Source organism: Papio anubis, chromosome 10 (genome assembly GCF_008728515.1).
Source record: "Papio anubis isolate 15944 chromosome 10, Panubis1.0, whole genome shotgun sequence".
In the NCBI taxonomy this organism is placed as follows: Eukaryota; Metazoa; Chordata; class Mammalia; order Primates; family Cercopithecidae; genus Papio; species Papio anubis.
In genome coordinates, this window is record NC_044985.1 from 125,798,367 (window position 1) to 125,823,065 (window position 24,699).

General features: G+C 56.1%; 1 protein-coding gene across 1 annotated transcript; it reads right to left on the bottom strand.

Annotated features, from left to right (window-relative positions):
• Nucleotides 1–16,891: 16,891 nt before the first annotated feature.
• Nucleotides 16,892–23,746, bottom strand: LOC101026029 (protein FAM240C). Its single transcript, XM_009183570.4, has 3 exons — nt 23,655–23,746; nt 20,549–20,697; nt 16,892–17,240 (listed from the first exon to the last, which is right to left on the bottom strand). Exons 1-3 carry the CDS (start codon nt 23,664–23,666, stop codon nt 17,114–17,116), a joined length of 288 nt encoding a protein of 95 aa, XP_009181834.1. The 5' UTR covers nt 23,667–23,746; the 3' UTR covers nt 16,892–17,113.
• Between the last annotated feature and the right edge of the window lie 953 nt (nt 23,747–24,699).

The window sequence follows — 24,699 nt, forward strand, 5'->3', positions numbered from 1 at the left end:
CCCCCCCTTCCCACCCACTTTCTGGTCCTTCTTTCCTGCCCCTCTCCCGACCCTCCTTTCTTGGTCCTCCCAGCCCTCTCCCGGTCCCTCTCCCCTCCTCCTGTCCCTCTCCCGCCCCCTTCTTTCTCCATTCCCCTTCCCTCCCCCTCCCCCCTCCCCCACGCCATCCGTCTCCTCGCTCCCCTCCCTCGCCAGGCCTCCCCACCCCGTCCCTCTCTCCCTCCTTCGCCCCCGGCCCACTCCTCGCTGTCCTGCGGCGCCCCCGTGTGGCCGCTATAGGGGACGAGCAGATCCCGTTGTCGAAGGCCTGGGAGGGCGCGGATCTCTGGGGCCGCTCCCTTGTCCCCAATGCTGTCGAACTGCTTCTCGGCTTAATCAGATGAGTTCATTAAAACTAACAGACTACCCATCATCAGCATTGTTACCATTGGTTTCATTAGTGATTGTATTTATTTAATTAATTGCTACATTCACTAGTAAAAATGGGAGCTAAGGCAATGGGTGCACTCACCGGTGTGCGGCTCACCGCTGTGAAGGCAAATGCGGTACTGTGAGTGCTGAATGCACTGCCGTGGTCGCGGAAAGCCGAGGCACAGACACCAGCTCAAAAGCCAAGGGCAGGCCTGGGGCTCACATGCCAGGCAGCCCAAGCTGAACGCTCACCCTGAGCCACACCTGAAATAATCTGGTGCACCCTGGACCCGCACCTGAACCCTCACTTCAGACCACCTGAGCTGCACCTGGGGCCACACCTGGGGCGCCTGAACCCTGGGCCACCTGGGCTGCACCCTGGGCCTGCACCTGGGCCTGCCTGGGCCCTCACCTGGAGCCCTCCTGCAGGGGCTGAGCTCCAGCACCTGAGGCAGCTCACCTGAGGGCACTTTGGAGGCACCTCGAACCTGGAGGCTCTCACACAGGGCCACTGAGGCCACTTTTTTAAGACCCTCCACTGGGAGGTTACACCTGAGGAGAAGCACCTGAGCCGTGCCTGAGAGGCTCATCTGGGGGCCATGCACCTGAGCCCATACCCTGAACCCCTGCACCTGGGGCCACAGCACCCTGAACCGCACCTGGAGACCCTCACCTAAGAAGCCACTTCCCTTCCACCTGAACCTAGGCCACCTAAGAGCCACCCTGAGCCACACCTAGACCCTCCACCTGAGCCACCTGGGGCCGCACCTGAACCACACCTGAGACAGGCCACTGCACCTGGGCTGCACCTAAGACCCCTCAACTAGGGCTACTGGATCCACACCCTAGACCCCTCCACCTAGACCACAGACCTGCACCTAGACCCTCACCTGGGGCCATTCACCTGAGTCCCTCTACCTGGGGGCCACAGACCACACCTGGTGACATCTCACCTGGGGCAGCACCTGAGCCTGCTGAGGAGAATCTCACCTGGGGGCCCTTTTCCTGGGACCTTTTTTTTACAGGCCTGCACCTGGGGCCGCTGCCTGGAGGCCAGCACCTGGGGCTCCACCTGAGGCCCGCGCCTGAGGCCTGCCTGAGGCCACACCTGGGCCAGCACCTGAGGCGTCACCTGGGGGCAGCACCTGAGCCCGCACCTGAGCGCTCACCTGAGGCCGCACCTGAGCCCGCACCTGAGCCCTCACCTGAGGCCGCACCTGAGCCCGCGCCTGAGCCCTCACCTGAGGCTGCGCCTGAGCCCGCGCCTGAGCCCTCACCTGAGGCTGCGCCTGAGCCCGCACGGGAACCTTAACCTGAGCCCTCACTGGAACCTGCACCTGAGCCCTCACCTGAGCCCACACTAGAACTTTAACCTGAGCCTATATCTGACCTCTCACCTGAGTCTCCTGTATGGTTTGAGTGGCCAGGTTGGGCCTAATTAAATATGAGGTAGCAGTAACGACTTTAGGCAACTGAATTGATAGTAGAGATATTTAATATCAAAGTCAAAGAAGATGAAGGGCAGACACACTTTTAATGTAATTGCTATTAGTTCAGCCAAAGTTGAGGGGACTCAAAGTCTGAATAATTTCCTGACTTGAGGTACATTTCCTAGTGATGGGGGTCAGCTCGTCCAGGGTCAGATGTCGTTCCCGCTGAAACCAAGTCCGCCCAGAGCGTGTGAGGCTGAGCACAGGCTTGGGGTTCCCTGGGAGGGTCGGTGAGAACTCCAACAGCAGCTCCCATCACCCTGAGGTGGATAAAGCGAATGCAGCTCTAAGTGTCTGGGGTCTGTGCTGATTTATGTAACTACCTGTTGCAGGGTTGGGTTAGGATCAGGTTGGTTACCCTGGACCCTGGATATTCAGGTGGACAGGCAGGCCTTGGCCTTGGACAACGGCTGGATGGGGTGGGCTGGGGCTCCTTTACCTGCAGCTTTGGCAAGGGGAGCAGGAGGAGGCCAGGGAAGTCCCCAGTAGGAGTGACCACCCGGCAATCCGGGTCCCAGGATGGTTGGTAGGTGGAGGGTTACACCACTTGGGCCTCAGTGAGAGGTTCTAGCTGGGGCAGAGGTTTGGGTGTCTGTCTCCTTCCCTTTCCTTCTGGTGCCTGGCACTTTGCACCTCTGTACAGGAAAGGCAGCAGAGGGCTGGGGTCCTGGCGATGCCTCCACCCTGCCTCACAGCCTTTGGGGAATGTCCCCACCTGTTATGGCAAGTGTCCCTCTTTGCCTGGGACTTTGGAGGCTAAATTGGAGGCCTTTCACTTTTTCCCCAAGTTCTTCAGCACACTTAGAAGCATCCGCCCACCCAGCTACACCCCTAAATTTTTTCCCTTGATGCCCAGGGCCAGGCATCCTATAGGCACTTGATTACAGATGTCTGCAGGTGACAATCTGAGTGCCTGTATGCTACTCCTGTGGGCACCTAGCACCCTGGTAACCCTGGGAACAGAGCGTGAATGCCTTTAAATCTAGTTGGAGCAGAGAACCAATTCCAGACACCCAGAGCTATTTACATAACTCATTACTAGGGTCCTGGCCCTGTGATCACTCCCAGGACTAGTTCTGTGTCTGTCCAGGTGTGATCCAGGAGTGCAGTGAGGGATGTGGATGTGGGATTGGCCCAGGACTTCCACCTGCAGAAGAAAGGAAGGGAGGGGAGGGGAAGACAGGGCAGGGGAGCAGAGGGGAGGGGCGAGGGGAGCAGTCTTTCCAGCTGGGGCTGGCCTACGCTGCTGGGGTCATTTGGGAAGAAAAGGTGATTTGGAGTCGGGGACACTGAGGGTGCCCTGGGGCCAACATCTGAGGAGAGCGACAGGGATTTCCTAGCTCTACAGCCCCAGGTGGCCTTGGTGGGTACGGGCAGAAAATGACATTTTCAAGTCCAGTTCCAACCCAGAGCTGGTTCCTGGACCCAGCGCCGATCAAGGGGGACCAGGGAGGCAGCAGAGGTTCCTGTGAATCCAGTGCAGAGTGACTGCCAGACAACCCACATCTTTTCTCAGCAGACTGAAGGCCACCCCACACTTGGAGAAGCCTGGGTGAGGCACCTGGGGAAGACCCTCAGCCCCGGGAGAGTCCCTCCAGGGGTGAGCAGGGGGACTGCCCCTCGGGGTGTGGCTCGTTTAGCTGGAAGTTTTATAAAATAAGAAAAAGCGCCCTGTGAGCACCCCTTTGGGAGCCTCGTGACACCCCCAAACATATACCTCGCTTCCAGGTCAGAAGTAGTGAAATGACCATTGCCAATGCAAGCGGAACTGCCTTAGGACACATGGGGGAGGTTAGGGTCTGCTGAGGGGCCTCCAATGGTGGGCCCCGAGGGACCCCGCACACCTGTGCCCACCACCTCCCAGGTCATCGCTGGGCCACCTCTGTCTCCTGGGAGGCTCTGCCTCGGGGAGCACTCTTCCCGGGAATGCTCCCAGCAATGACTTCCAGGCCTCCCTCAGCATCAAGAGGAGCCACGTCTTCTCCTTGTGACCCAGCAGTATAATTCACCCTAAATAATGGCAGAATGGGCTGTGTGTAGTCTTTAAGAGTCAAAACAATTTTACCACAACAGGAGTCATTCAGCAGTGGCTAACACTGCCCTGACCTGTGTCGGTGCTGGGCTCCAAGGCGGCCCTGGGCACGCATGGGGTTAACCGCGCCCCCATGACCATTCCCGGCAGGAGGCCGGACAGAGGACTGCGTTATGTATCCCCTAAAAGAACATCACAAAAGTCACACACTCCGGGTGCCACGTTTATTACAGACAGAGGGAAAGCAGATGAGCAGGCGGGACGACTAGCAGGCTCGCCACGCCCAGGCAGCGCGGGTCAGGTTTCGGCTTCCTCCGCCCCTTCCTTTTTCTCCGTGCAGCCTCAGTGACGCGGGATACAGCTCTGCCCTGGGGCCTCCCAGAGCCCACCTGGACCCCACACTGGGTCAGCCCTGGTGCGGAGGAGGCCGCCCTGGATGGGCACGGGGGGGCAGCACGCGATAGGGCGCTGAGCAGGGGCGTGGCCATACGTGTGAGGGGGCTGGGTAGGGGCGTGGCCGTGCGTGTGACGGCGCTGAGCAGGGGCGTGGCCATGCGTGTGAGGGGGCTGGGCAGGGGCGTGGCCACGTGTGAAGGGGCCGTGCAGGGGGCGAGGCCACGCGCGTGAGGAGGCTGAGAAGGGGGCGTGGCCACGCGTGTGAGGGGCTGGGTAAGAGGCGTGGCCGTATGTGAGGGGGCTGGGAGGGGCGTGGTCATGTGCGAGGGGGCGTGACCACGTGTGGAAGGGGACTGACCGGGGGTGTGGTCACATGTGAGGGGGCTGGCAGGGGGTGTGGCCATGTGTGAGGGGGCTGGGCCGGGGGGCGTGGCCACACGTGAGCGGGCTCTGCCGTGGGCTTCCTTCCCTTCCTGTGCAGGTGGTGGTGCCCCCTGCGCCTTCACTGGGGCGCAGCCACGCAACTGAATCCAGCCAGGATCAAGGGCAGACGGTGGCACAGGTCTTGCCACTGTCCCCAACCTGGGTTTCAACACAGCTGAGGCCTGGCATAGTCTTTCTGGGCGCCTCTGGCTGGCTTGGTCTGAAAGGTGGGACAGACGCAGATGGGGCCTCCCTGGGTGCAGCGTGGGTGGCTCCTGGCCGGGGAAGTGAGAGGCCCCTGTGCAGTGTCTCTGAAGCAGCCCCAGGCCAAGGCTGTGGCGTGCTCGGTGGTGCTTCAGGCCCAAGATGTTTATGGGTCGAGGGTCCCCGGGGCCGAGATTCTGATCCCTGGTGACAGGTGGTGGGAGGAAGTCCAGACGTGTCTTGGGTGGCTGTTCCTCACATTGAGGTGACACCGCGTCTCCAAACATGTGACGTGGCTGGAAGCAGATGCTGCTGTCCAGTTCTCCCTCCTCTCCGTCCCTGCTGGGACATGTGGATCTCACCCCCAGCCACTTCCTTCTGGCCTCTGTCCCCCTGCCTGGGACACGTGGACCTCACCCCCAGTCTCCTCCTTCTCGCCTCTGCCAGGTCACAGTCTGCACCAGAAGTTTGGCGGATCTCAGTGAGGCGTTAGTTTGCATTTCCTCGCGACGGGTGAGTTGAACACCCTTTCATGAGGGTATTGATCACTGTGTACCTTCTTCGTTGAAATGTTGTCAGTGTTTAAAGTAACAAATCTTCCTCTACGACTATGCTACAATTTTTGTGTAATATTTTGATGAATATTTGAAATACGTGCTGATTTTCTTTGGATTTCTTCTTTGACCATGCTTTATTTAGGAAACTCTCTTTATTTATGTATTTATTTTTTAAACCCCCATTCTGAGAAGCATATTTAGAAGAGTCTTGCCCACTTTCCAAATATGTGGAGAGTCTAAAAGGGATCTTGCTATTACTGATTTAACTCCATTTTGATCAAGGAACAAACTGCAGGATCTCACTTTTTAAAATTACGGAGACTTATTCTTACTGTTTAACATAAGCCCTGGCCGGGCGCGGTGGCTCAAGCCTGTAATCCCAGCACTTTGGGAGGCCGAGACGGGTGGATCACGAGGTCAGGGGATCGAGACCATCCTGGCTAACACGGTGAAACCCCATCTCTACTAAAAAATACAAAAAACTAGCAGGGCGAGGTGGCGGGCGCCTGTAGTCCCAGCTACTCGGGAGGCTGAGGCAGGAGAATGGCGTGAACCCGGGAGGCGGAGCTTGCAGTGAGCTGAGATCCGGCCACTGCACTCCAGCCTGGGAGACAGAGCGAGACTCTGTCTCAAAAAAAAAAAAAAAAAAAAAAACCATAAGCCCTATCTTCGTAAATGCTCCATGCACACTCGAAAATTACGTGTGTTCTGCAGCTGTGGGGTGGGACGCTCTCCAAGAGTTAATGAGGTGCAGCTGGTTGACAGTGCTCTTAAAACCGGCGAATCCTTCCTGTCCTGTCTGCTGTGCTTGCAGAGCCCTTACATCTCCAGCTAGGACAGTGAATTTCTCTATTCTTTCAGTTCTGTCCTTTTTACTTCGTGTATTTTGAAACTTACTATCTTTTTAGGCATTTAGGATTTTTCTGTGATCCTCACAGAGGCTGACCATGGTGTCATCATGAACATCCCTCTTTATCTTCAGGGGTGCTACCTGGTCTCATGTGCGTGTCCCAGGGCTGCTTTCTTATGCACAGAATTGGCGCTCTGTATCTTTTCCTTTTTCTATTCTTTTTTTCCTTTTATTTCCTTTTTTAGACGAATTCTTGCTCTGTCGCCCAGGCTGGAGTGCAGTGGTGCGATCTCGGCTCACTGCAAGCTCTGCCTCCACAAGGTTCCGCGCCATTCTCCTGCCTCAGTCTCCTGGTGGTTGGGAGTTCTGAAGCTACCTGCCTTAGCTAATTTTCTTTTTTTTCATTATTTTCTTAGTATTGAGACAGGGTTTCACGTGTTGCGTAGGAATGGTCTTGATCTCCTGACCTTGTGATCTGCCCACCTTGGCCTCCCAAAGTACTGGGATTACAGGCATGAGCCACCGTGCCCGACCACTTTTTCCTTTTTTTTTTTTTGAGGCAGGGTCTCACTCTGTTGCCCAGGCTGGAGTGCAGTGTTGCCATCTCGGCTCACCACAGCCTCGACCTCCTGGGCTCAAGTGATCCTCCCACCTCAGCCTCCAGAGTAGCTGAAACCCTGGTATACCACCACCATGCCAGGCTAATTTTTTTTTTTTTTTTTTTTTTTTGCATTTTTTGTAGGCTGATTGCCCAGGCTGGTTTCAAACTCTTTTTTTTTTTTTTTTTCGAGAAAGAGTTTCACTCTTGGTGCCCAGGCTGGAGTGCAGTGGCATGATCTTGGCTCGCTGCAACCTCCACCTCCTAGGTTCAAGCAATTTTCCTGCCTCAGCCTCCCCAGTAACTGGGATTACAGGCATGTACCACCATGCCTGGCTAATTTTTTGTATTTTTAGTAGAGACAGGGTTTCACCATGTTGGCCAGGCTGGTCTTGAACTCCTGACCTCAGGTGATCTGTCTGCCTCAGCCTCCCAAAGTGCTGCGATTACAGGGCAAACTCTTAGACTCAAGTGATTCTTACGCCTCCACCTCCCACAATGCTGGGACCACGCCTGGCCCACTGTGGATCTTTTTCTATCCTTTAGACACCAAACCTGTCTTTGTATCTTAAGTGGGTGTCCGTAGATGGAGTTGGGTCTTGGTGACAGTCTCCACTTTGCACGTGGAGTTTCTCCATTTGCCATTCCTGTAATGATTGATGAGGTTGCTGTACATCCTCCATCTTGCTACTTGTTTTCTAAGTGTCTTATCTTGTCATTTGTTTTCTATTTGTCATATTTTTGTTCCTTTGTTCCTCCATTCCTGCCTTTTTTGGGTTAATTGAAATTTTTTAGCACTCCGTTTTACACCTCTGTTGGCCTTTTAGCTGTGTCTCTTGGTATTACCATTTTTAGTAGTTATTCTAAAAACAACAAAATGCATCCTTAATTTATCAGCCTATTCACGTCACACAAAATGTTGGAAACTTGTAACAGTGTAATTCCTCTAACCCTGTTCTTCCTGTTATAGTTGTCATATGTTTAACTTCTACCTACATCACAAACTCCATAACACAATGCTGCTTTTGCTTTGGACAATCTTTTAAATACATTAAAGTTCCCTTTTTAAGAAATTAACCGTCTTTTGGGTGTGGTGGCTTATGTTTGTGATGCCCAAATTTTAGGAGGCAGAGGCAGGAGGATTGCCTGAACTCAGGAGTTCAAGAGTGGTTTCAGAAACACAGTGAGACCTCGTCTATTAAAAGGAAAAGAAACTAGTTGGGCGTGGTGGTGCGCACCTGTAGTTTCAGCTTCTTGGGAGGCCAAGGCAGAGGGATCCCTGGAGCCCAGGAGGTTGAGGCCGCTGTGAGCCATTGTTGTTTTCCTCCCGGTCTCCCCACTCCGGCCCCCACACAGCTCCTTCTCTGTTGCCCCAGGCCAAGCCCAGCCCTGGCGCTGCCCCTCCTCTCACTGCGGCTCTTGTTCCCCCTGAGCTCCGCCTCTTATGACGGCAGATGGGGAGGGGGAGGGTGGGAAGCATGGCTCACAGTCAGCTCCATCACAGTGGCCCTGTATTTGTCCAGTTTCACAGCCATTTGCTAGAGGAGCGCAGGTCCAGCACTGGCTACCCTGTCATGGCAGGGGTGACCTCTTACCAGCCTAGCAGCCCAGAGGCGCCCCAGGCGGGGAGGCGGCAGGTGGACACCGGGCCCCGCGTGTTGTGGCAGTGACGCCGGCGGCTCACCAGAGCTCCGACAGCAGAGAAACAGGCTGCGAGTGTAAACGTTGACTTGATGTGAGCCAGGGCGCCATGGCGCCGGCAGCATGTGCTGCAGAGACGTCCAATCAGTCAGCCCCTCTGTGCTCGGTGGGTGAGGCGTTGCTGTACGTGCACCATTAAAGAGCTCACAGGAGAGAAATGCAAACTCCTGTGGGGGCCCCAGGGTGGACTGCACCACTCAGCACGAGGCTTTCCCAGCAATGCGGGCTTTCTGAGGCTGTCATTTTGAGCATGTCTTTCAAGGCTGCAGCCCTTAAGCAGCACAGCCTGGGTGTTCAGCTGGATAATCCTGTAAATGAGGTTTAAGTGGTTTAATTGCTCACAGCAGCAGGTGGGAGTCTGAGCCTCTGTGCAGGGCTGCAGGCTGTGGATGGATTATGCAGGTGCTGGTCTTTAATGAGAGGACCTTCAGAGAGATGCAACAAAACCGCACGTGAGGCAGAAATGAAGCCTCTGAGTCGTATTGGAAGAGCTGCTGTCCACGCAGCCACCGCCCCCCTAGATAATTCTGTGAGGGTCCTGGCTCCAGTCCATCTGTCCATCATCTTGGGAGCAGCCCATGCCAGCCACATTGTCCTCCAGGCTTCTCCGCACAGACCTGGCTGCTGCGGGGTGCAGGGCATTCTGGTTGCACGTGTGCACTCCACCCCCTTTCACACGTGTATTCTCTGTAACACTCAGGATAATCCCGTGAACTAGAAGTCAGGTCCCCTGCTGAACTGGAGTTGGCCTGAGAAAGATCTTGGAGGATTAAGGCAGAGCTTTGCCCTGGCTCTGCCTCCAGGAAGGTGCCTGAGTCTCCACAGGGGCTGTGCCACAGAAGTCCCCCTCAGCTTTTGGAACCCCAGAGCCCTTCACTGCACATTCAACCCTTAGCCTCAGTCTCCAGGGACCTGGCAAAGCCCCAGCGTCAGCTTTTATGTTCTTCCGCATCACCGCGTCCTCTGCCTCGCTATGAGTGAGTTTATCAGGCCTCCTCCTTGAGGAGTGAGGTTGGGGCAGGTGGCAGACCTCAGGGCCAACAGAGAGTCATTAACTAATCTCATAGTGAACGTGGCCTGGAGTCTTGTTTTCCAGGTGGATAAAGGAAAATTGGGCAAAGTTCGTAGGGGAAAATACCAAGTTTTGTGGTGGTTGTGTTGATGGAGGGGGTTGGGCTGAATCCGAGAGGCAAGTACATTTTAAGCTTGGCTGCCACACTCACGGACACTGCAGAGAATGAGGAAAAATGGCTGGTTGTGTTTTTTTTTCTTCTGCACAAAATAATAATTGCTTTTGTTTACAGATTTTCTGAAATGTCCTTCCAATTCCATTGCCCCTGAATTATGAGCTGTGCCAGCTTGTGTGCAACAAATGGGTCTTACTGAGCACAAATACAAGGGTGCAGAGCGTCTTTCAAAGAGGAGGCATCAGGGAGCCTCCTCTGGTCTCCACAGCCCCTGCCAGGAGGGTGCTTCTCGGGATCCAGACCTGTCTGCGCTGCTTCAGTGGCCTCCCCATCTTTCCCGGTGCGGCAGATCTGTGCCCACAGCAATGCGTCCCCCGCCCCTGCACCACCACTCTTCCTGAGGCCCAGTGTTGATCTCTGTGGCCCCAGTGAGGACATTTTCGAGGCTTCGTGATCTCTATAGGATGCTGTCCAGACCCATGCACACAGCAGGTGCATCCGCGAGGCACACCTCATATCTCAGCACTGCTGTGCCGTGATGCAAGTCCTCAGGGAGCTCGGCTCCACACTGTCACTCAGGGATCCAGCAGACCCTTCCACCTGCAGCGCTGCCCTCCTCCGGGTTGGCGTCCTCTCCGTTCAGTACACAGCTGGGGAGGAAAGTGAGGAGGCTGTTGCGAGGGTCTTATGAGCCAGGGCCAGGAGTGGACCCCGTCACCCCTGCCCACATTTCTTGGTCAGAACTAGCTGTGTGGCCAAGGTGAGCCCCTGAAGTGGAGGACGAAGGCAGGACCTGCCTTTCTCTCTCTCTCTCTCTGCCATTTGCCCCTCACCCCCACCCACCCCACCACCTGCGCCCTCCAAGGAAGGTGCCTCAATGCCCGTCAGTAACCCACTCCTGTTGTAAAAATTCCACTCCATTTCCTCTTCAGAGCGACTGCCAGAGAAAACCGGATAGTTGTGCCTTTCCCTGCGTTTCCACGGTTCTTCTATAATCCTGGTTTTAAAATATAAAATAGTGCGTGCTGGTATTTGCTTTTTAGGGTTGTAGTAAGAAGGTTAACAAGGTCCCACAAACCAGGTGGCTCAAAACAGCAGATATTGACTGTCTCACGGTTCTGGAGACCAGAAGTCTGAAACAAAGTGGTGGTGGGGTCTGCTCCCTCCGGAGGCTCTGAGGGGGAGGCGGGGGCTCTGAGGGGAATTCAGGGGCTCTGAGGGGGAGGCGGGGGCGCTGAGGGGCGTTCAGGGGGGCTGAGGGGGAGGCGGGACGGAGACTCTGAGGGAGGACGGAGACTCTGTGGAGTTCGGGGGTGGGCGGGTCTGAGGGGGAGGCGGGGGGCCTGTGAGGGGGAGGTGAGGGGTGGTTCTGAGGGAGGGCGGGGACTCTGAGGGGGAGGCCGTTCCTGCCTCTGTCCGCTGTGCCGGGGATCGCTGCGCCTTCGTGCTCCTCTGCTTGTGGATGCGTCACTCCAGCTCCGTCCTTCTTCACGCGGCATCCATCTCCCTGCGTTCTCTCCTTTATAAGGGCACCTGTCATTGGATGCAGAGACCACCCTAATCCACCATGATTCTATCTGGAGAACCTGAACTTAATTACATCAGTGAAGACCCATTCTCCATGAGGTCCCACCCGCAGGTTCTAGGGGGATATGTCTTTTGGTGCCACCATTCCCCCCGCTCCGATGCTCCTGTAAACTCACTAAACTTCATGGAGGGGATTCAGGTGGGGGTGCCCTTGGCCTCACTCTGTGGGCGTCAGGGGGCGCATCCCCTGCAGGCCGGCCCTTCTGCCCTCTCAGAGGCAGCCACAGCTCAGGCCAGGCTGGAGGGTGGGGTCGGCTTCCTCCCTCCCTCTCTCTCACTGTCCCCCACCCCCGCCTTCTTCGTCCCATCCCCCCCCCCCCCCCTGCTTCCTCCCTCCCTCCCCCTCACTGCCTCCCGCTCCCTGCCTGCTTCCTACCATCCTGCCTCTCACTGGGCCCCCCACCTGCTTCCTCCCATGCTCCCTCACACTGCCTCACCCCCGGCACCCCACCTGCTTCCTCCCATGCTCCCTCACACTGACCCACCGTGTGTTAAGTGTCTGTCAGGCTGGGTGGCAAGCAGCAGCAGGTGCCTTCAGTTTGGCCTCATACATTCGTTGTCACGAGCTGGGTCTGCTTCCCTGGCTCAGACCTTCGATTTTCAGGGTCTGATGAAAATCTGATGAGTGGGGGGTGGGCACCCGGGGCAGCTGCCCAGGGATGGCTTCATGCGATCTCTTGGTGGACATCAGCTGCTGTCTAGCTGGGGCTCTGTTACTTCTATTCTTCAGGTCTCGTGCCTTTTTATGCCATTGCATATGGAATTGTTTAACAATTTCATTTTCAAATTGTTCATAGAAATATAGGAAGATAATTGAATTTTGTGTGTTGATCAGATATCCTGAAACCTGACTAGATTCACTGAATCATTTTCAGTAGTTTGTTTTGTAGATTACATAGGGTTTCCTCAATACATAATCATGCTTGCAAATAATGGCTTTCTTCCTCTTTTTCCCCTCCCTGCCCCCATCTTGCTTTCTGATTTTTATGCTGTTTCCTTTTCTTGCCTTATTGCATTGGCTGGGATTCCAGTACAGTATGGAACAGAAGTGTCAAAAGTGACCTTAAGTATGGTGTTGTTAGTTTTCTATAAATGTATTCAATCGGGTTGTGGAAGATCCCCATTATTTCTGGTTTGCTAAGAATTTTATCGTAAGTACCTACTGAATCTTTTTTTCCTGCTACTGTAGGCTTGGGGTTTTCTTTGTGGGAAGGTTTTTATGTACGAATTTAATTTCTTTAATAGGGATAGGGTTATTCCCAGCTTTCCCCTTATTTCCAGTATTTCAAGAAGAGGTGATTTTAATGTTACATTGTGACAACCAAGACAAACCCTGGTTTCTAATAGAGAAATGGCAGATTTCTGGTTGGGGACAGCCAGCGTGCACAAGGGTCTCAGAACGTTTCATTGTGCCTGAAGGTGAAGGGCCTCTTCAGGACGAATGGGGCCTGTGGAGAAGACAAAGAGCCAGTTTGAAAGAGGTAGCGTTGGTGAAATCTGGGACAACCTGAGCATCAAAAAGAATGAGGTCCATAGTTAACTGGGATACCTCTAATCCGTTTACATCCATGAATCCACAGTGACACTCTAAGGAAAGAGAACGCCTGAAAGACTAACCTCAGGCAGATCTTAAACCAACTCTTTATTTTGAATATTGGCGGCCAAAGGGAAAAATCGAGCATTATCTTGTTTGTGCTAGAAAGACGAGGCCAGGATAACCAAATGGCTCTAAGTATGAAGAAAGACCTCCTTTAAAAAGGAATGTTGGGTTGGGCATGGTGTCTCATGCCTGTAGTCCCAGCACTGGATTACAGTGTTAGGGAGGCTGAGGTGGGTGGATCACCTGAGGTCAGGGGTTCGAGACCATCCTGGCCAACATGGAGAAACCCCTCTCTACTAAAAATACAAACATTAGACAGGTGTGGTGACACACGCCTGTAATCCTAGCTACTTGGGAGGCTGAGGCAGGAGCATGGTGAAACCCCATCTCTCCTAAAAATATAAACATTAGCTGGGTGTGGTAACGCATGCCTGTAATCCCAGCTACTGGGAGGCTGAGGCAGGAGAATTGCTCGAACCCAGGAGGCGGAGGTTGCAGTGAGCCGAGATCGCACCGTCGCACTCCAGCCTGGGCGACAGAATGAGACTGTCTCAAAAAAACAACACAAAGGAATGTTGGCCCGTAAACGTGAATGAGTGACTGAGTTAGAAAAATCATCTTTTCCAAACACCACTGAAATCACGGACCAGGGCAAGGTTAGCCCGTGAGTGTTTAGACCGTGAGGTGAGCAGCCACTGGGGACAGGGCCCTCATCTGGTATCGGCGGCAGGGAAGGCTGTGAGCCTTCCCTCGTGTGGGCATCAGCCTCAGCCTCCCAGCAAGGGTCACCCAGGGAGCGTATTTCCTGGTGGGAAGTGCAGGAGCTTCCCATCCCCTGGATACGTCACAGCCGAAAAGTTCACCACGAATCCAGCAACGTGTGGAGCTGATTTCCATTTCTAAGGAATGAGGGGGGATGGGAAAGAAACCCCCAGGACAGCAATGCCAGGCCCAGTGAGGACCGACAGGCCCGGTGGGGACCTTTCCCGGACACCCGGCCTCCTTGGTGAGGCAGGTGGTGGAACTGGTTCCACGTCTGATCTTCCTTAGACAAACCTGCTCTCAGAGGAAATTGTGGACAACTGGAGAAATTGGAAAATGTACTAGATATTGGCTGATATTGAAGGATAGATGTTTTGTTAAGTATGGTAATTCGATTTTGGCTCTGTGGGGAAATGCTCTTATTTTAAAAAGATGTGCACTAGAGAAAAAAGAAACAGCATGTGGCAAATACATCCATGGATGTCCTCCTGGTTTAACTGGTTCTGTGGCCTTGGTTTCTGCCTTCCCGATGGCACCTCTGTGATTGGAGTCCAGACCCCGGCATCAGACCGGCCTCCGCAGGGAGGAGCTGGGGTGCCCAGGCCAGGCCAGGCAGCTCCATTGCCCACTGCCTGGGCCTTACCTCATGAACGCCAAGCACCGTGGCAGGCATGGGCAGAGCCAGGCGGCTTCACACCCACACCGGCAGCTCCTCAGTCCCTCGCCCTCCACTCCCACGTCCGGCAGTTCTGGAGCACGGGAAGCTCTCTAGGGGCTGCTGGGCAGCAGGACCTGGTCTGAGTTTGACTGAGTCTGCCTGGGTCTTCGCGTGCCTGCCTGAGTGTGAGCGTGTCTGAGTCTTACCGCAGAAACGTTAACATGCTTGGTGACAGGTGTTAGGAGACCTCTGGGATCTGCACTGCAGCACTTTTCTAAAACTGGGAATATTCTGAGTCTCAGAGCTTGTCTGGATGAGGAATCCCAGGGCCCGATTCTAGACAGGAACCTGAGGCACCAGCAGCAAAGGACGTGGCCCAGCCTCTGAGCCCCAGGCAGCTCGGCCGGGAGTGCGCCCTCCTACCTTCCCAACCCAGTCGCAGTTACGAAAAAGGAACAGTGCACGATTCCAAAGTTATATTTAAATGCCAACTGCATTGAATTTGGCAACATTTGCCAGGAGTTATGGAAAGCCTTTCAAAGATTTAGCAGGACAAAAACAAACTAGCAAGCGAGCATTGTCGGGTGCTTTAAAAGTAAACAGGCTTGAGCAATGGTGTTTGTTTTAGAAAGTTGACGAGCCTTGCAGGTGGATCATGGGAGTGCCTGTAATTACTGGGTATTCAGCTAAGATCCCCTCTGGTCTGTGCCTCATAAAAAGAAGGCGTATTCCGCTGAAATTCAGCTCCTGGAGCTAAGATTTCAGAAATGCCCTCTGTTCACCAGGTAAATTGCAAAGGGGCAAGGTGTGAGGAGGGATTCCGGGCTCAGAACCCTGGGGGCTGGCGTCTCTCTCCTCTCCCGGAAAGCTGGCCCAGCCATCCCTCTTCCCCTTGCCCCTCTCCCACCCTCCCTGGTCTCCTTCTCTCCCTGTCTCTCTTCTGCACTGGGCGCCTTCCAGCTTTGGGAGCTGGGCCCAGCTTTGCCTGAGGATTAACGACAAAGAGAGTGAAGATGTGGCTGGCAGACTGCCCGCTGCCCCTGTGGCCGGGGCCTCTACTGTCAATGGGAAGGTGACTGCATCGTTGGAGAGTAATGGGGTCATGAGGCAAGCAGGAGGGGGTGGTTGTTCTGGAAGGTTCTGCAGGGCCAAACTGTGATGAAGATCGCAGCATGAATACGCCCTTCCATCCTCCAAAAGTCCAGTGTGACACCTCAGTTTGTTACGGTGTTGACAGTAATAGTGTTCTAAGGACATCATCAGATAAAATCACTCCTCCGCAGCCTGGGGCTTTGCAAAGATTAGCGAGTGGTTTCTGTTCATGAACCATCTTCAGGGCTGTCAGTCGCCTCCCTCCCTCCCTGTGAATCCCCGAGTCACCAGCAGTGAGGGTGGGGCCCGGTGCTGACCTGTGACCCCAGCCCTGGACATCTCCGTGGCCGGTGTCACGAGGGCCCTGGCTGCACTTCTGCCCACTGACTGGCAGGCCAGGCCCCCAGGCTTTGTGTCAGGTTCTGATCCTTCTTTCCGCACGTGCTGTCTGTCCAGTAGTTCATGGTCAGCCCCAGAAATGCACACTCGAGATGGCGTGGGCCTGCGCAGAACCTGCACGTGGTACAGCAGGGACCTGGCTACGCTATCCTCTGGTTAGTGCTTCGTTGGGTTACCCGTGACCGGCAAAGCTGGGGCTAATTTCCTTGTCTTTGACAAATGACCAGAGGGTCCGAACAGAACAGAACCCGAACCCCATAAACATCTTCGACCGTGAGACTCCACGGCAGCCCCGGCCAGCCGAGGCCCCAGCACTTCCGTTTTCCTGAGGGCTGATCCCTGCGGCTATAAAAGAGTGCGCGCGAGGTGTGGGGTGCGGGTACAGGAGTCAGAACTGGCCTCAGCTGCAGCCAGCACCCTCCTCTGTCCAGGAGACCACCCCAGGTTCTCCATCGTCTGGCCTCTGGGCAGTGTGGCGGCCCCTCTCCCTCCCTCTGACCTGTCCAGCGTGGTTGCAGCCTGCAGTGGGGCTCCCAGGGCCCGTGCCGAGCACCAGGAGGTGAATCCCGGCTCCAACAGACCTCGTGGCCTTGGGAGATGCTGCCCTTTCTAAACCTGAACTTTTTCAACTGTAAAAATGAGGATATTTAATTTTCTGAGATGTCTCAAGTACTAAATATGAACTAAAGGAATTTTGGAAAAGGACAAAGCTTTAGCAGTATAAGGCATGTCCTGAAGTTGAAACTTATGTACATATTTTGTTCAAAGGTGAAATAAAATTGCATTTAAATCTGCAGATCGGAGGTGGTCAGGCAGTCGAAGAGTTCCCTGAGATGCAGTGGTTTCTTTACATGGCTTGTTGCAAGTTTGTAACATCATGGCAAAGGTTTACTACATATGCATCTTAAAGATAGGAAGAAAATTTAGCAGGAAACATTCAATCCAATTGACTTAGGTTTTATTGGGCACCAGCTATGTGCTGGAGAACCCTGGGACTCTGCTGCAGCGCGGACCCCGAGGTGGGGTTATTACGGGGTCAGCGAAGTGCGGGCCATTTCCATGGTGAAGATCCTGTGAACTCTGGCGTGGGTGCTTGGACCCCACGCGTGGTGTTCTTTCTCCATGACCCTCCGGAAGCTCACGCAGAGCCTGGAGCTTGCAGGCCCTCAGGCTGCCATCTTGTCCTTGGTGTGGAGGGGCTCAGCGACCTCTGGGACCCCGTCTGGGCACCTCCCTGGGCCCTGCAGCATCTTGTTCCTCCCCTCCAGCTGCTCAGCCCATCCCACGCGGAGCCTGGGGCAGGGTGACAATTTCGTCATTGTGAGTCAAGCTCTTGGGACTGAGTGACAGCCAAGCCCGTGTCTCTCAGCACCTGGGCACCTGTGAGAGCAGGAGTGTGACACTCGCCGCTGGGGGGGTGTCACCGTGTCCCTGCCCAGCCAGCAGCTGTGACCTTGCTGGGTCTCCCAGGGCCCTGGTTGGCCTTGGCTCAGGCTGCTGCCCAGTGGGGGGTCTCACTCAGGACCCTCCTCACAGGAGAGGAAAAATGCCTGCCCCGGGAAGCAGCCTGGGCCCCCACTTCTGGAAGCTTCCGAGCCCCAGAGAGACTGCACCTGAGCTCCAGCTCTTGCAGCCTCTGTCTCTGCTCTGCTCACCGAGTGGCAGGTGCCCTCGCAGGACGGGGAGGCCTCTGTGGCTGCCTGGGGCCTGCCTGCCTCCCTGCACCCTGCCCGGCTGCCTGTGGGTGCCCACTTCCTTCTCGCTTGCCGGCCCGCCTCACCTGCCCAGCCCGGCCACAGTGGACGGTGATATGTTGTGATCTCAGCCCCACGCAACGGGGGGACCTGGCGGCAGGAATGGCCTGGTCAAAGTGGTCCAGGCTCCCCGAGACCTGGGCAGATCCTCACCTGCCCGTGGCTGCCGCTTCCTTCAGCCTCAGGTGTTTTTGGCTTTAGATGTTGGAGAGTGGGGTGGGTGCCCGGCTCCAGCCAAGGGTGAGCTGTGTCCATGAGGACACTTGTCCCAGATGCCCAGGACCCGGGTGATGATGGCGCTGCTGAGTGGCAGGCAGTATAGCCCGGATGGCTGGGCCCCACGGTGATGGTCCCCGAGCGACAGCTACCTTCACCCTTGCCAGGCCATGGCTGCTGACTGGTGGGGCCCAGGACAGCTCCAGGCATGAGGGGGTCAGCTGGGCAGGGCGTCAGCAGCTGCTGCTGTCCCACAGACTTGGTGCCTCTGGGCCTGGAGTCCTTGGCCCTCACGGCCGGCCGCCCATCCCAGAGAGGCTGCCAGGACAGCCAAGCCCGTGGTGATGGAACCAGCGGCCTCTGTCCGTCCACAGGGGACCGTGGTGTCCCGAGCCAGGGGCTGTGGATGGCCAGTCTCCCACATGAGCCAGCTCCTCTCTCACGGCAGCTTCCCAGAGTGGGCCTGGCCCATGGGCTCACATACGGGACCCTCTCAGCTTTCTGGGCTTCATGCAGGGAGGAAAGTTAGGCTACTCTCTAACGGGAACCCTAAGAGTGACCTTAAAAGTGGTGGTTGGCCCCGTGGCCTGGGGAGAACCAGGCTATGTGGGTGGATGGAGGAGAGTTGTGCAAATGGAGGCTCCGCTGGCCCCTGAGAGAACCCAGTGCCTGCCTGGGACACCAGCCTCCACCTCAGGGGCCGGAGGAGGCAGCGCAGACACAGTCCCAGGGCCTGAGCCCACTCCTGGGACCTGCACCTGGGCAATGGCCAGAGGACACCAGGGTACATGGCACATGCAGAGGCACGCGGAGGCACGCGGAGGCACACGTGGAGGCACGCGGAGGCACGCGGAGGCACACGCAGGCACGCGGAGGCACGCGGAGGCACGTGCAGGCACGCGGAGGCACACGTGGAGGCACGCGGAGGCACGCGGAGGCACTGGGAGGCACACGCGGAGGCACGCGGAGGCACGCGGAGGCACACACAGGCACACGTCCGGGAAGCACAGGGCAGGGTCGAGGCAGGGCCTGTGGGGCAGGCACTTGGCGGCGGGGGGGGCCTCTCCTTCTCCATCTGCCGAGTGCCTGCCTGGTGCTGGGCTCTGTGCTGGGTCCATGTCTGTAGTTGGGTAGCTGGAGAGTGGGGAGGGGCACCCTCAGGCTCTGGGGGCCGCCTCAGGCTGAGGAAGGGGCACCAGGGCTCTCTTGCTTGGGGCTTGAGCACCAAGGGCTGCCTGGAGCCTCTGGAAGCGCCTGCTGTGTGCCGGCCAGTGTCTTGCAGCAAATGAGGAGCTCCGCTCCCCATCCAGCTGTCCCTGAGCAGTGGCTACACCCTGGGTCGGCTCAGGGTCACCCACTCAGCACCCACAGACCCCTGGGCTTGGCCCTAGGAGAGAAGGGCGTGCTGGCTTCGTATCTGCCTTCCTGAGCATGTCTGCTAGGAGGAGGAAGGGCACAAGTACGGATACGTCACTCAAGGGCAGTGACCTCAGAAAAACAAGCCAGAGAAAGACATTTCCTTCTGGAAAAGTTCCTGTGATCCTGGATGGGGTGTCAGGGAGATCGCAGGGGGAGGGTGTGTGGGTGAAGGGAGTGTGTGTGTTGGGTTGTGGGTGAAAGGATTGGGTGAAGGGATGTTGGTGAAGGGGTGTGGGTGAAGGGGGTGTGGGTGAAGGGGTGTGGGTTGGGGTGTGGGTGTTGGGGTGTGGTGTTGGGGTGTGGGTGAAGGGCATGTGAGTGTTGGGGTGGTAGGTGTGGGTGAAGGGTGGGTGTTGGGATGTGTGTTGGGTGTGGGTGAAGGTGTGGGTTGGTGGGTGGAAGGTATGTGGGTGTTGGGTGTGGAGATTGAGATTAAATAAGAAAGAAGTGTAGGTGTTAGGATGTGGGTGAAGAATTGTGCATGTTGGGGTGTGGGTGTTGGGGTGTGGGTGAAGTGGGTGTGCATGTTGGGGTGTGGGTGTTGGGGTGTGGGTAGAAGTGGGTGTGTGTGTTGGGGTGTGTGTGTTGGGGTGTGGGTGTTGGGGTGTGTGTGGTGTTGGGGTGTGGGTGTTGGGGTGTGTGTGTTGGGGTGTGGGGGTTGTGGTGTGTGTGTTAGGGTGTGGGTGAAGGAGGTGTGGGTGTTGGGGTGTGGGTGAAGGGCATGTGTGTGTGTTGGGGTGTGGGTGTTGGGGTGTGTGTGTTAAGGTGTGGGTGAAGAGGGTATGGATGTTGGGATGTGGGAAGTGTGTGTTGGAGTGTGGGTGAAGGGGTGTGGGTGTTGGGTGTGGGTGAAGGGGGTGTGGGGGTTGGGTGTGGGGGAAGGGGGTGTGGGTGTGGGTGTTGGGGTGTGGGTGAATTGGCCGTGGGCACTGGGGTGTGGTGTTGCCTGGAGAGCGATGTTTGATCTGGGCTCCTGGTCTCACGGTTAGCAGCGTGGTGTCTTGTCATTTCCCACTTACTGTTCCGAATGTGATCACTAGGCTGTCAGTTTCCTCCTGGGTTGACTCTTTACACAGGTCTGGAGCTGAGGGGTTTCTTGGTGGGTTGAGGGCTAGGGCTGTGTCCAGGCACACTGCCGGCTGGGCTCTGCCCCTGGGTGACGAGTGCGGCTCAGGCACAGGGGTCCCCCACGCACTGTACATCCTGACTCACTTGTTCAGGGCGCTCCTGCGAACCCTCATGTCCTCGTTCTGCAGGTGTCTTGCGTGATGCTCGATTTGTTTCTCCCAAAACATCTTTATCCCACCTGAATCATATGCTACTCTTCCAGGATTCTTCAGTGTGAGGCTTTTACTCACGTTCTGGAAAATAAAAAGTGGAGAAGAGCTCAGCCACCTTGTGCCATTCCCGTTGAGGAGTGTGTGCTCCAGCACCCGGACGGCAGAGGAGCTATCTCAGCCTGGAGCATTGTGGTCCCCACCTTTCTGCCACATGGGGGATGGCGGAGGCTGCCCTCTGAGACTCAGGCCTCAGGTGGCTCCCGGCTGGCTCCTAAACACTCTAGCCACTCTGCCTTCTGGAACAGTCTCCTGGGTTGGCAGAAGTAGAAACGGAGGGCAAATCCCATTTTGCGCTTTTAGTCATTTTAAAATCTAAGCAATGATGCACTCCTAACTCTGTGTGTTAGTGTGGGTGATCCGCGGTCCCACCAGCGAGGCGAGTGTTTCTCAGATGGGGCTGTGGCTCCTGTGCCAGGTGAGTCCATCCCTTGTTTTTGAGACAGGGTCTCACTCCCGCTGCCCAGGCTGGGGTACAGTGGTGCGATCTCCCCTCACTGCAGCCTTGACCGCCTGGACTCAAGTGATTCTCCCACCTTGGCCTCCTGAGAAGCTGGGACTATAGGTGTGCACCACCCTGCCCGGCTAATTTTTGTATATCTTGTAGAGATGGGGTCTCACTATGTTGCCCAGGCTGGTCTTGAGCTCCTGGGCTCAAGCAATCTTCCTGGCTCAGCCTCCCAAAGTGCTGGTACTACAGGTGTGAGCCAGCATGTCCGGCTCAGTCAGCCTCTCTTGACACTTGGTTATTGGGTACCTTTTGGTTTGAAATATGTAAACCCAGGAGTGGGGTTAAATGTGGCAGGTTATACTGAAAAACTTCAGCTCTGCTATTTGATATAATATGCTAAAGTGAGGCTGACTGAAATGTTTACTTTCCAATTATTTTGGACTCCAGCATCTACAGGACACCAGCAGTCTTAGAATATCAATCTACAGTCATCAAGAATGTCCAAGGCCGGGCGTGGTGGCTTACGCCTGTAATCCCAGCAGTTTGGGAGGTTGAGGCTGGCAGATCACTTGAGCTCAGGAGTTAAGAGACCAGCCTGGCCAACATGGTGAAACCCCATCTCTACTAGAAATACAAAAATTAGCCAGGATTGGTGGCGGGCGCCTGTAATCCTAGCTACTTGGGAGGCTGAGGTAGGAGAATCGCTTGAACCCGGGAGGTGGAGGTTGCAGTGAGGTGAGATTGCACCACTGCCCTCCAGCCTGGGTGACAGACTTCGTCTCAAACAAACAAACAACTAAAGAATGTCCATGACAAAGGGCAAGTGCCGACAGCAGCAGCCTTTACTGGAGCCCGCTTGCTCTGGGTCAGCTCTCCCTGGGAGGCGTGGAGCCTGGGTCCCTGGGCGGTGCCTGCCCTGGCCTGGCCCCAGGTCTCTGTGGACAGGCCTGCTCTGTGCTTGAGGATAGGGTTTACACAAGGGAGCCAGAGCCACGTTTCAGGGTGCAAGGCAGCGGGTCTCCAAATGAACGAGGCATCCACTGTTCTGGGGCCGCCTGAACCCCTAAGCCGCTATCCAGCAAGCTCCTCGGGGCCTATCGGGTGGACGGCGCCATTTCTGCAGCCCTGGCTGGCTCCCTCAGGGCACTTTGTTCTTCACTTTGGCCTTGCTTGGCCTTGGAGGCATTTCTCTTTCCCCGCCCCCCACGCTTCTCTCTTGCTGGGGGGGAACACGGGCAGCAGGAGTGTGGCCCGAGGGGAAAACCAGGCAGCTAAGACCCGCGGGCTCATTTGCTGCAAACACGTCACCTGCTTCAGGTAGAGAGGGCGAGGCTGCCTTCTGGAGCTTGGCTCAGGCTGCAGTGAACAGGGGCTGGGGACTCCTTCCAGGAGCTTGATGTGACCCCTGGCTGGGGGCTTCCAGCTGCAGAGGTGCGGACACTGCGGCCTGCGCAGCCTGTTGTGATGTGGGTGCTGGGCGCGTTGCTGGGGAGCTGCCCCTGGTGGGCCACAGAAATCGCTCATCGATGCCATGCTCTTTGTTCAAGAAACTTAGACATGCAAAGTTGATCACGAAGGGACTGAACTCAGCCATCCTGCCTGTGCTGAGGACGCTGGCGCAAATTCAATGAGTGGAAACTCAGCCAATGAGGAGGGTGGGATGCACGGACCCTGCCCAGTTGCTTCCCCGGAACTTCGCGCCTCCTCTGGTGTCTGGACAGACGCCTCCCGGAGTGAAGCCGGGGCTGGTGTCAGATTCAAACCAAGTTAACAGCTGGAAAACATCTGACAGCTGAGACCTGGCTGTACTTGGCAGGGGCTTCAGAGAGCAGCGTGGGCGTTAGAGCTTTGGCTCTTAGGATGCTTAGCCTCCAAAGGCAGCCCTTTAAACCCTCATGGGACGAAAACAAACCAGCAGCAAAAGGGAGAACCAGCAAACTAGCAGAGACAGAAAAAACAGACATGCGGCCGGACGCGGTGGCTCACGCCTGTAATCCCAGCACTTTGGGAGGCCGAGGTGGGCGGATCATGAGGTCAGGAGATCCAGACCATCCTGACTAATATGGTGAAACCCCTCTCTACTAAAAATACAAAAAATTATCTGGGCGTGGTGGCGGGCGCCTGTAGTCCCAGGTACTCTGGAGGCTGAGGCAGGAGCATGGCGTGAACCCGGGAGAGGGAGCTTGCAGTGAGCGGAGATTGCACCACTGCACTCCAGCCTGGGCGACAGAGTGAGACTCCATCTCAAAAACAACAACAACAACAACAACAACAAAACAAAACAACGACAACAACAGACAACGGTGTGCGTTGGGAGGCAGGTGACGGAGACATTGTCCCCCCGAAGGCGTTGACGTCAGGAATCCCAGTGGAAAACAAAATCACAAAGTTTAATTCCCCCAGCGAAATGCGGGTGGGCTCACGTATTTTGCTAGATATCTCACGTACTCTGTTCACATTTTGGGGGTCCCCAAATGCAGCGCCAATCTCTCAAGCAAGGACAGCGCCTGTCACATCACAAAGAGCTTACTTTTCCCACCATTTCTCAGCGACCAGCAGGTTTTCCCGTCTGCCGAGGGTCCTCAGCCTGTCCCCTTCCGGGATGCACACGCCTGTATCTCGCCTGCCGCTCTCTGTTATATGGGCTCGGTGACACGCACGCTTGGCGTCAGTTCAGTCCCAGAAAGACGCGCTGCCCTCTGTCTGGGCACCGTCCCTGGCAGAGCTGTCTGTCCGGCGGGCAGCTGTTGGCAGCATAGGAATCTGGAGGGCAGCCGGCTGCGTCTCCTCCGCCCTCAGCCCCCACAGGACTGTTTTTCTTCTTTCGATGGTTGCTCCCGGGAAGCTGCGTGGGTGGGAGGGAGCCGGTGTCTGGCAGGGGCGTTGGGGCATCTGGGAGTCCCTGGTTTTGCCCAGGCCTGTGTCTCAGGAATGGCGGCCTCTGCACTTAACGCAGGCGAAGTGTCTATCACAAAACGACGATGCAGACACACTCGAGGCAGACCAGAAATGCTTAGGGTCTCTCTGCCCGGCCCATACATAGATTTACGTATTTATTGTGAGGAGCTGGCTCTTGTAGTGACAGGCGCTAAGAGGTCTCGGGATCTGCCGTCTGGGACTCAGGAAAGCCTGCGGTGTCAGTCAGCCTGACTCTGAGGGAGGTTGGTGTAAATTTCAGACCTTGGTCTAGAGACGGTGAGATGAGGTGTCCTGGAGCAAGCAGGAAGGCAGGAGAGCAGGGGCCATTCCTCCTTCCTCCACCGAGGCCCCTTCAGGCCGTCAGAGGATTGGATGATGCCCAGCACGCGGGTGTCACCCCGTCCACCAATTCCGATGCCAGTCTCGTCCGGAAACACCCTCCTAGCCACACCCAGAAACACTGTCCCGGCCGCCGCCCCAGCGCCATCAGGTCGATGCATAAAGTGAAGCCCCCGGGCTTTGTCCTCTACGGGGCTCCTCTCTCAGGCTCCATCCCTCCAGGCCTCAGGGAGCCGGCAACAGGGCCCGGGCCAGGGCCAACCTCCATGATTATTTCCCATCTCCCGGCTCACTTGGCTCTTTACGAGGTTTCTAAG

What these genes read in the sequence shown, in the direction of transcription:
- LOC101026029 (XM_009183570.4), bottom strand. An exon ending in CGCAGGAGCGCCCTGAACAA is followed by an intron (nt 17,241 to 20,548) that starts GTGAGTCAGGAT and finishes ACCCTGCCCCAG; the next exon opens with GCTCCGCGTGGGATGGGCTG.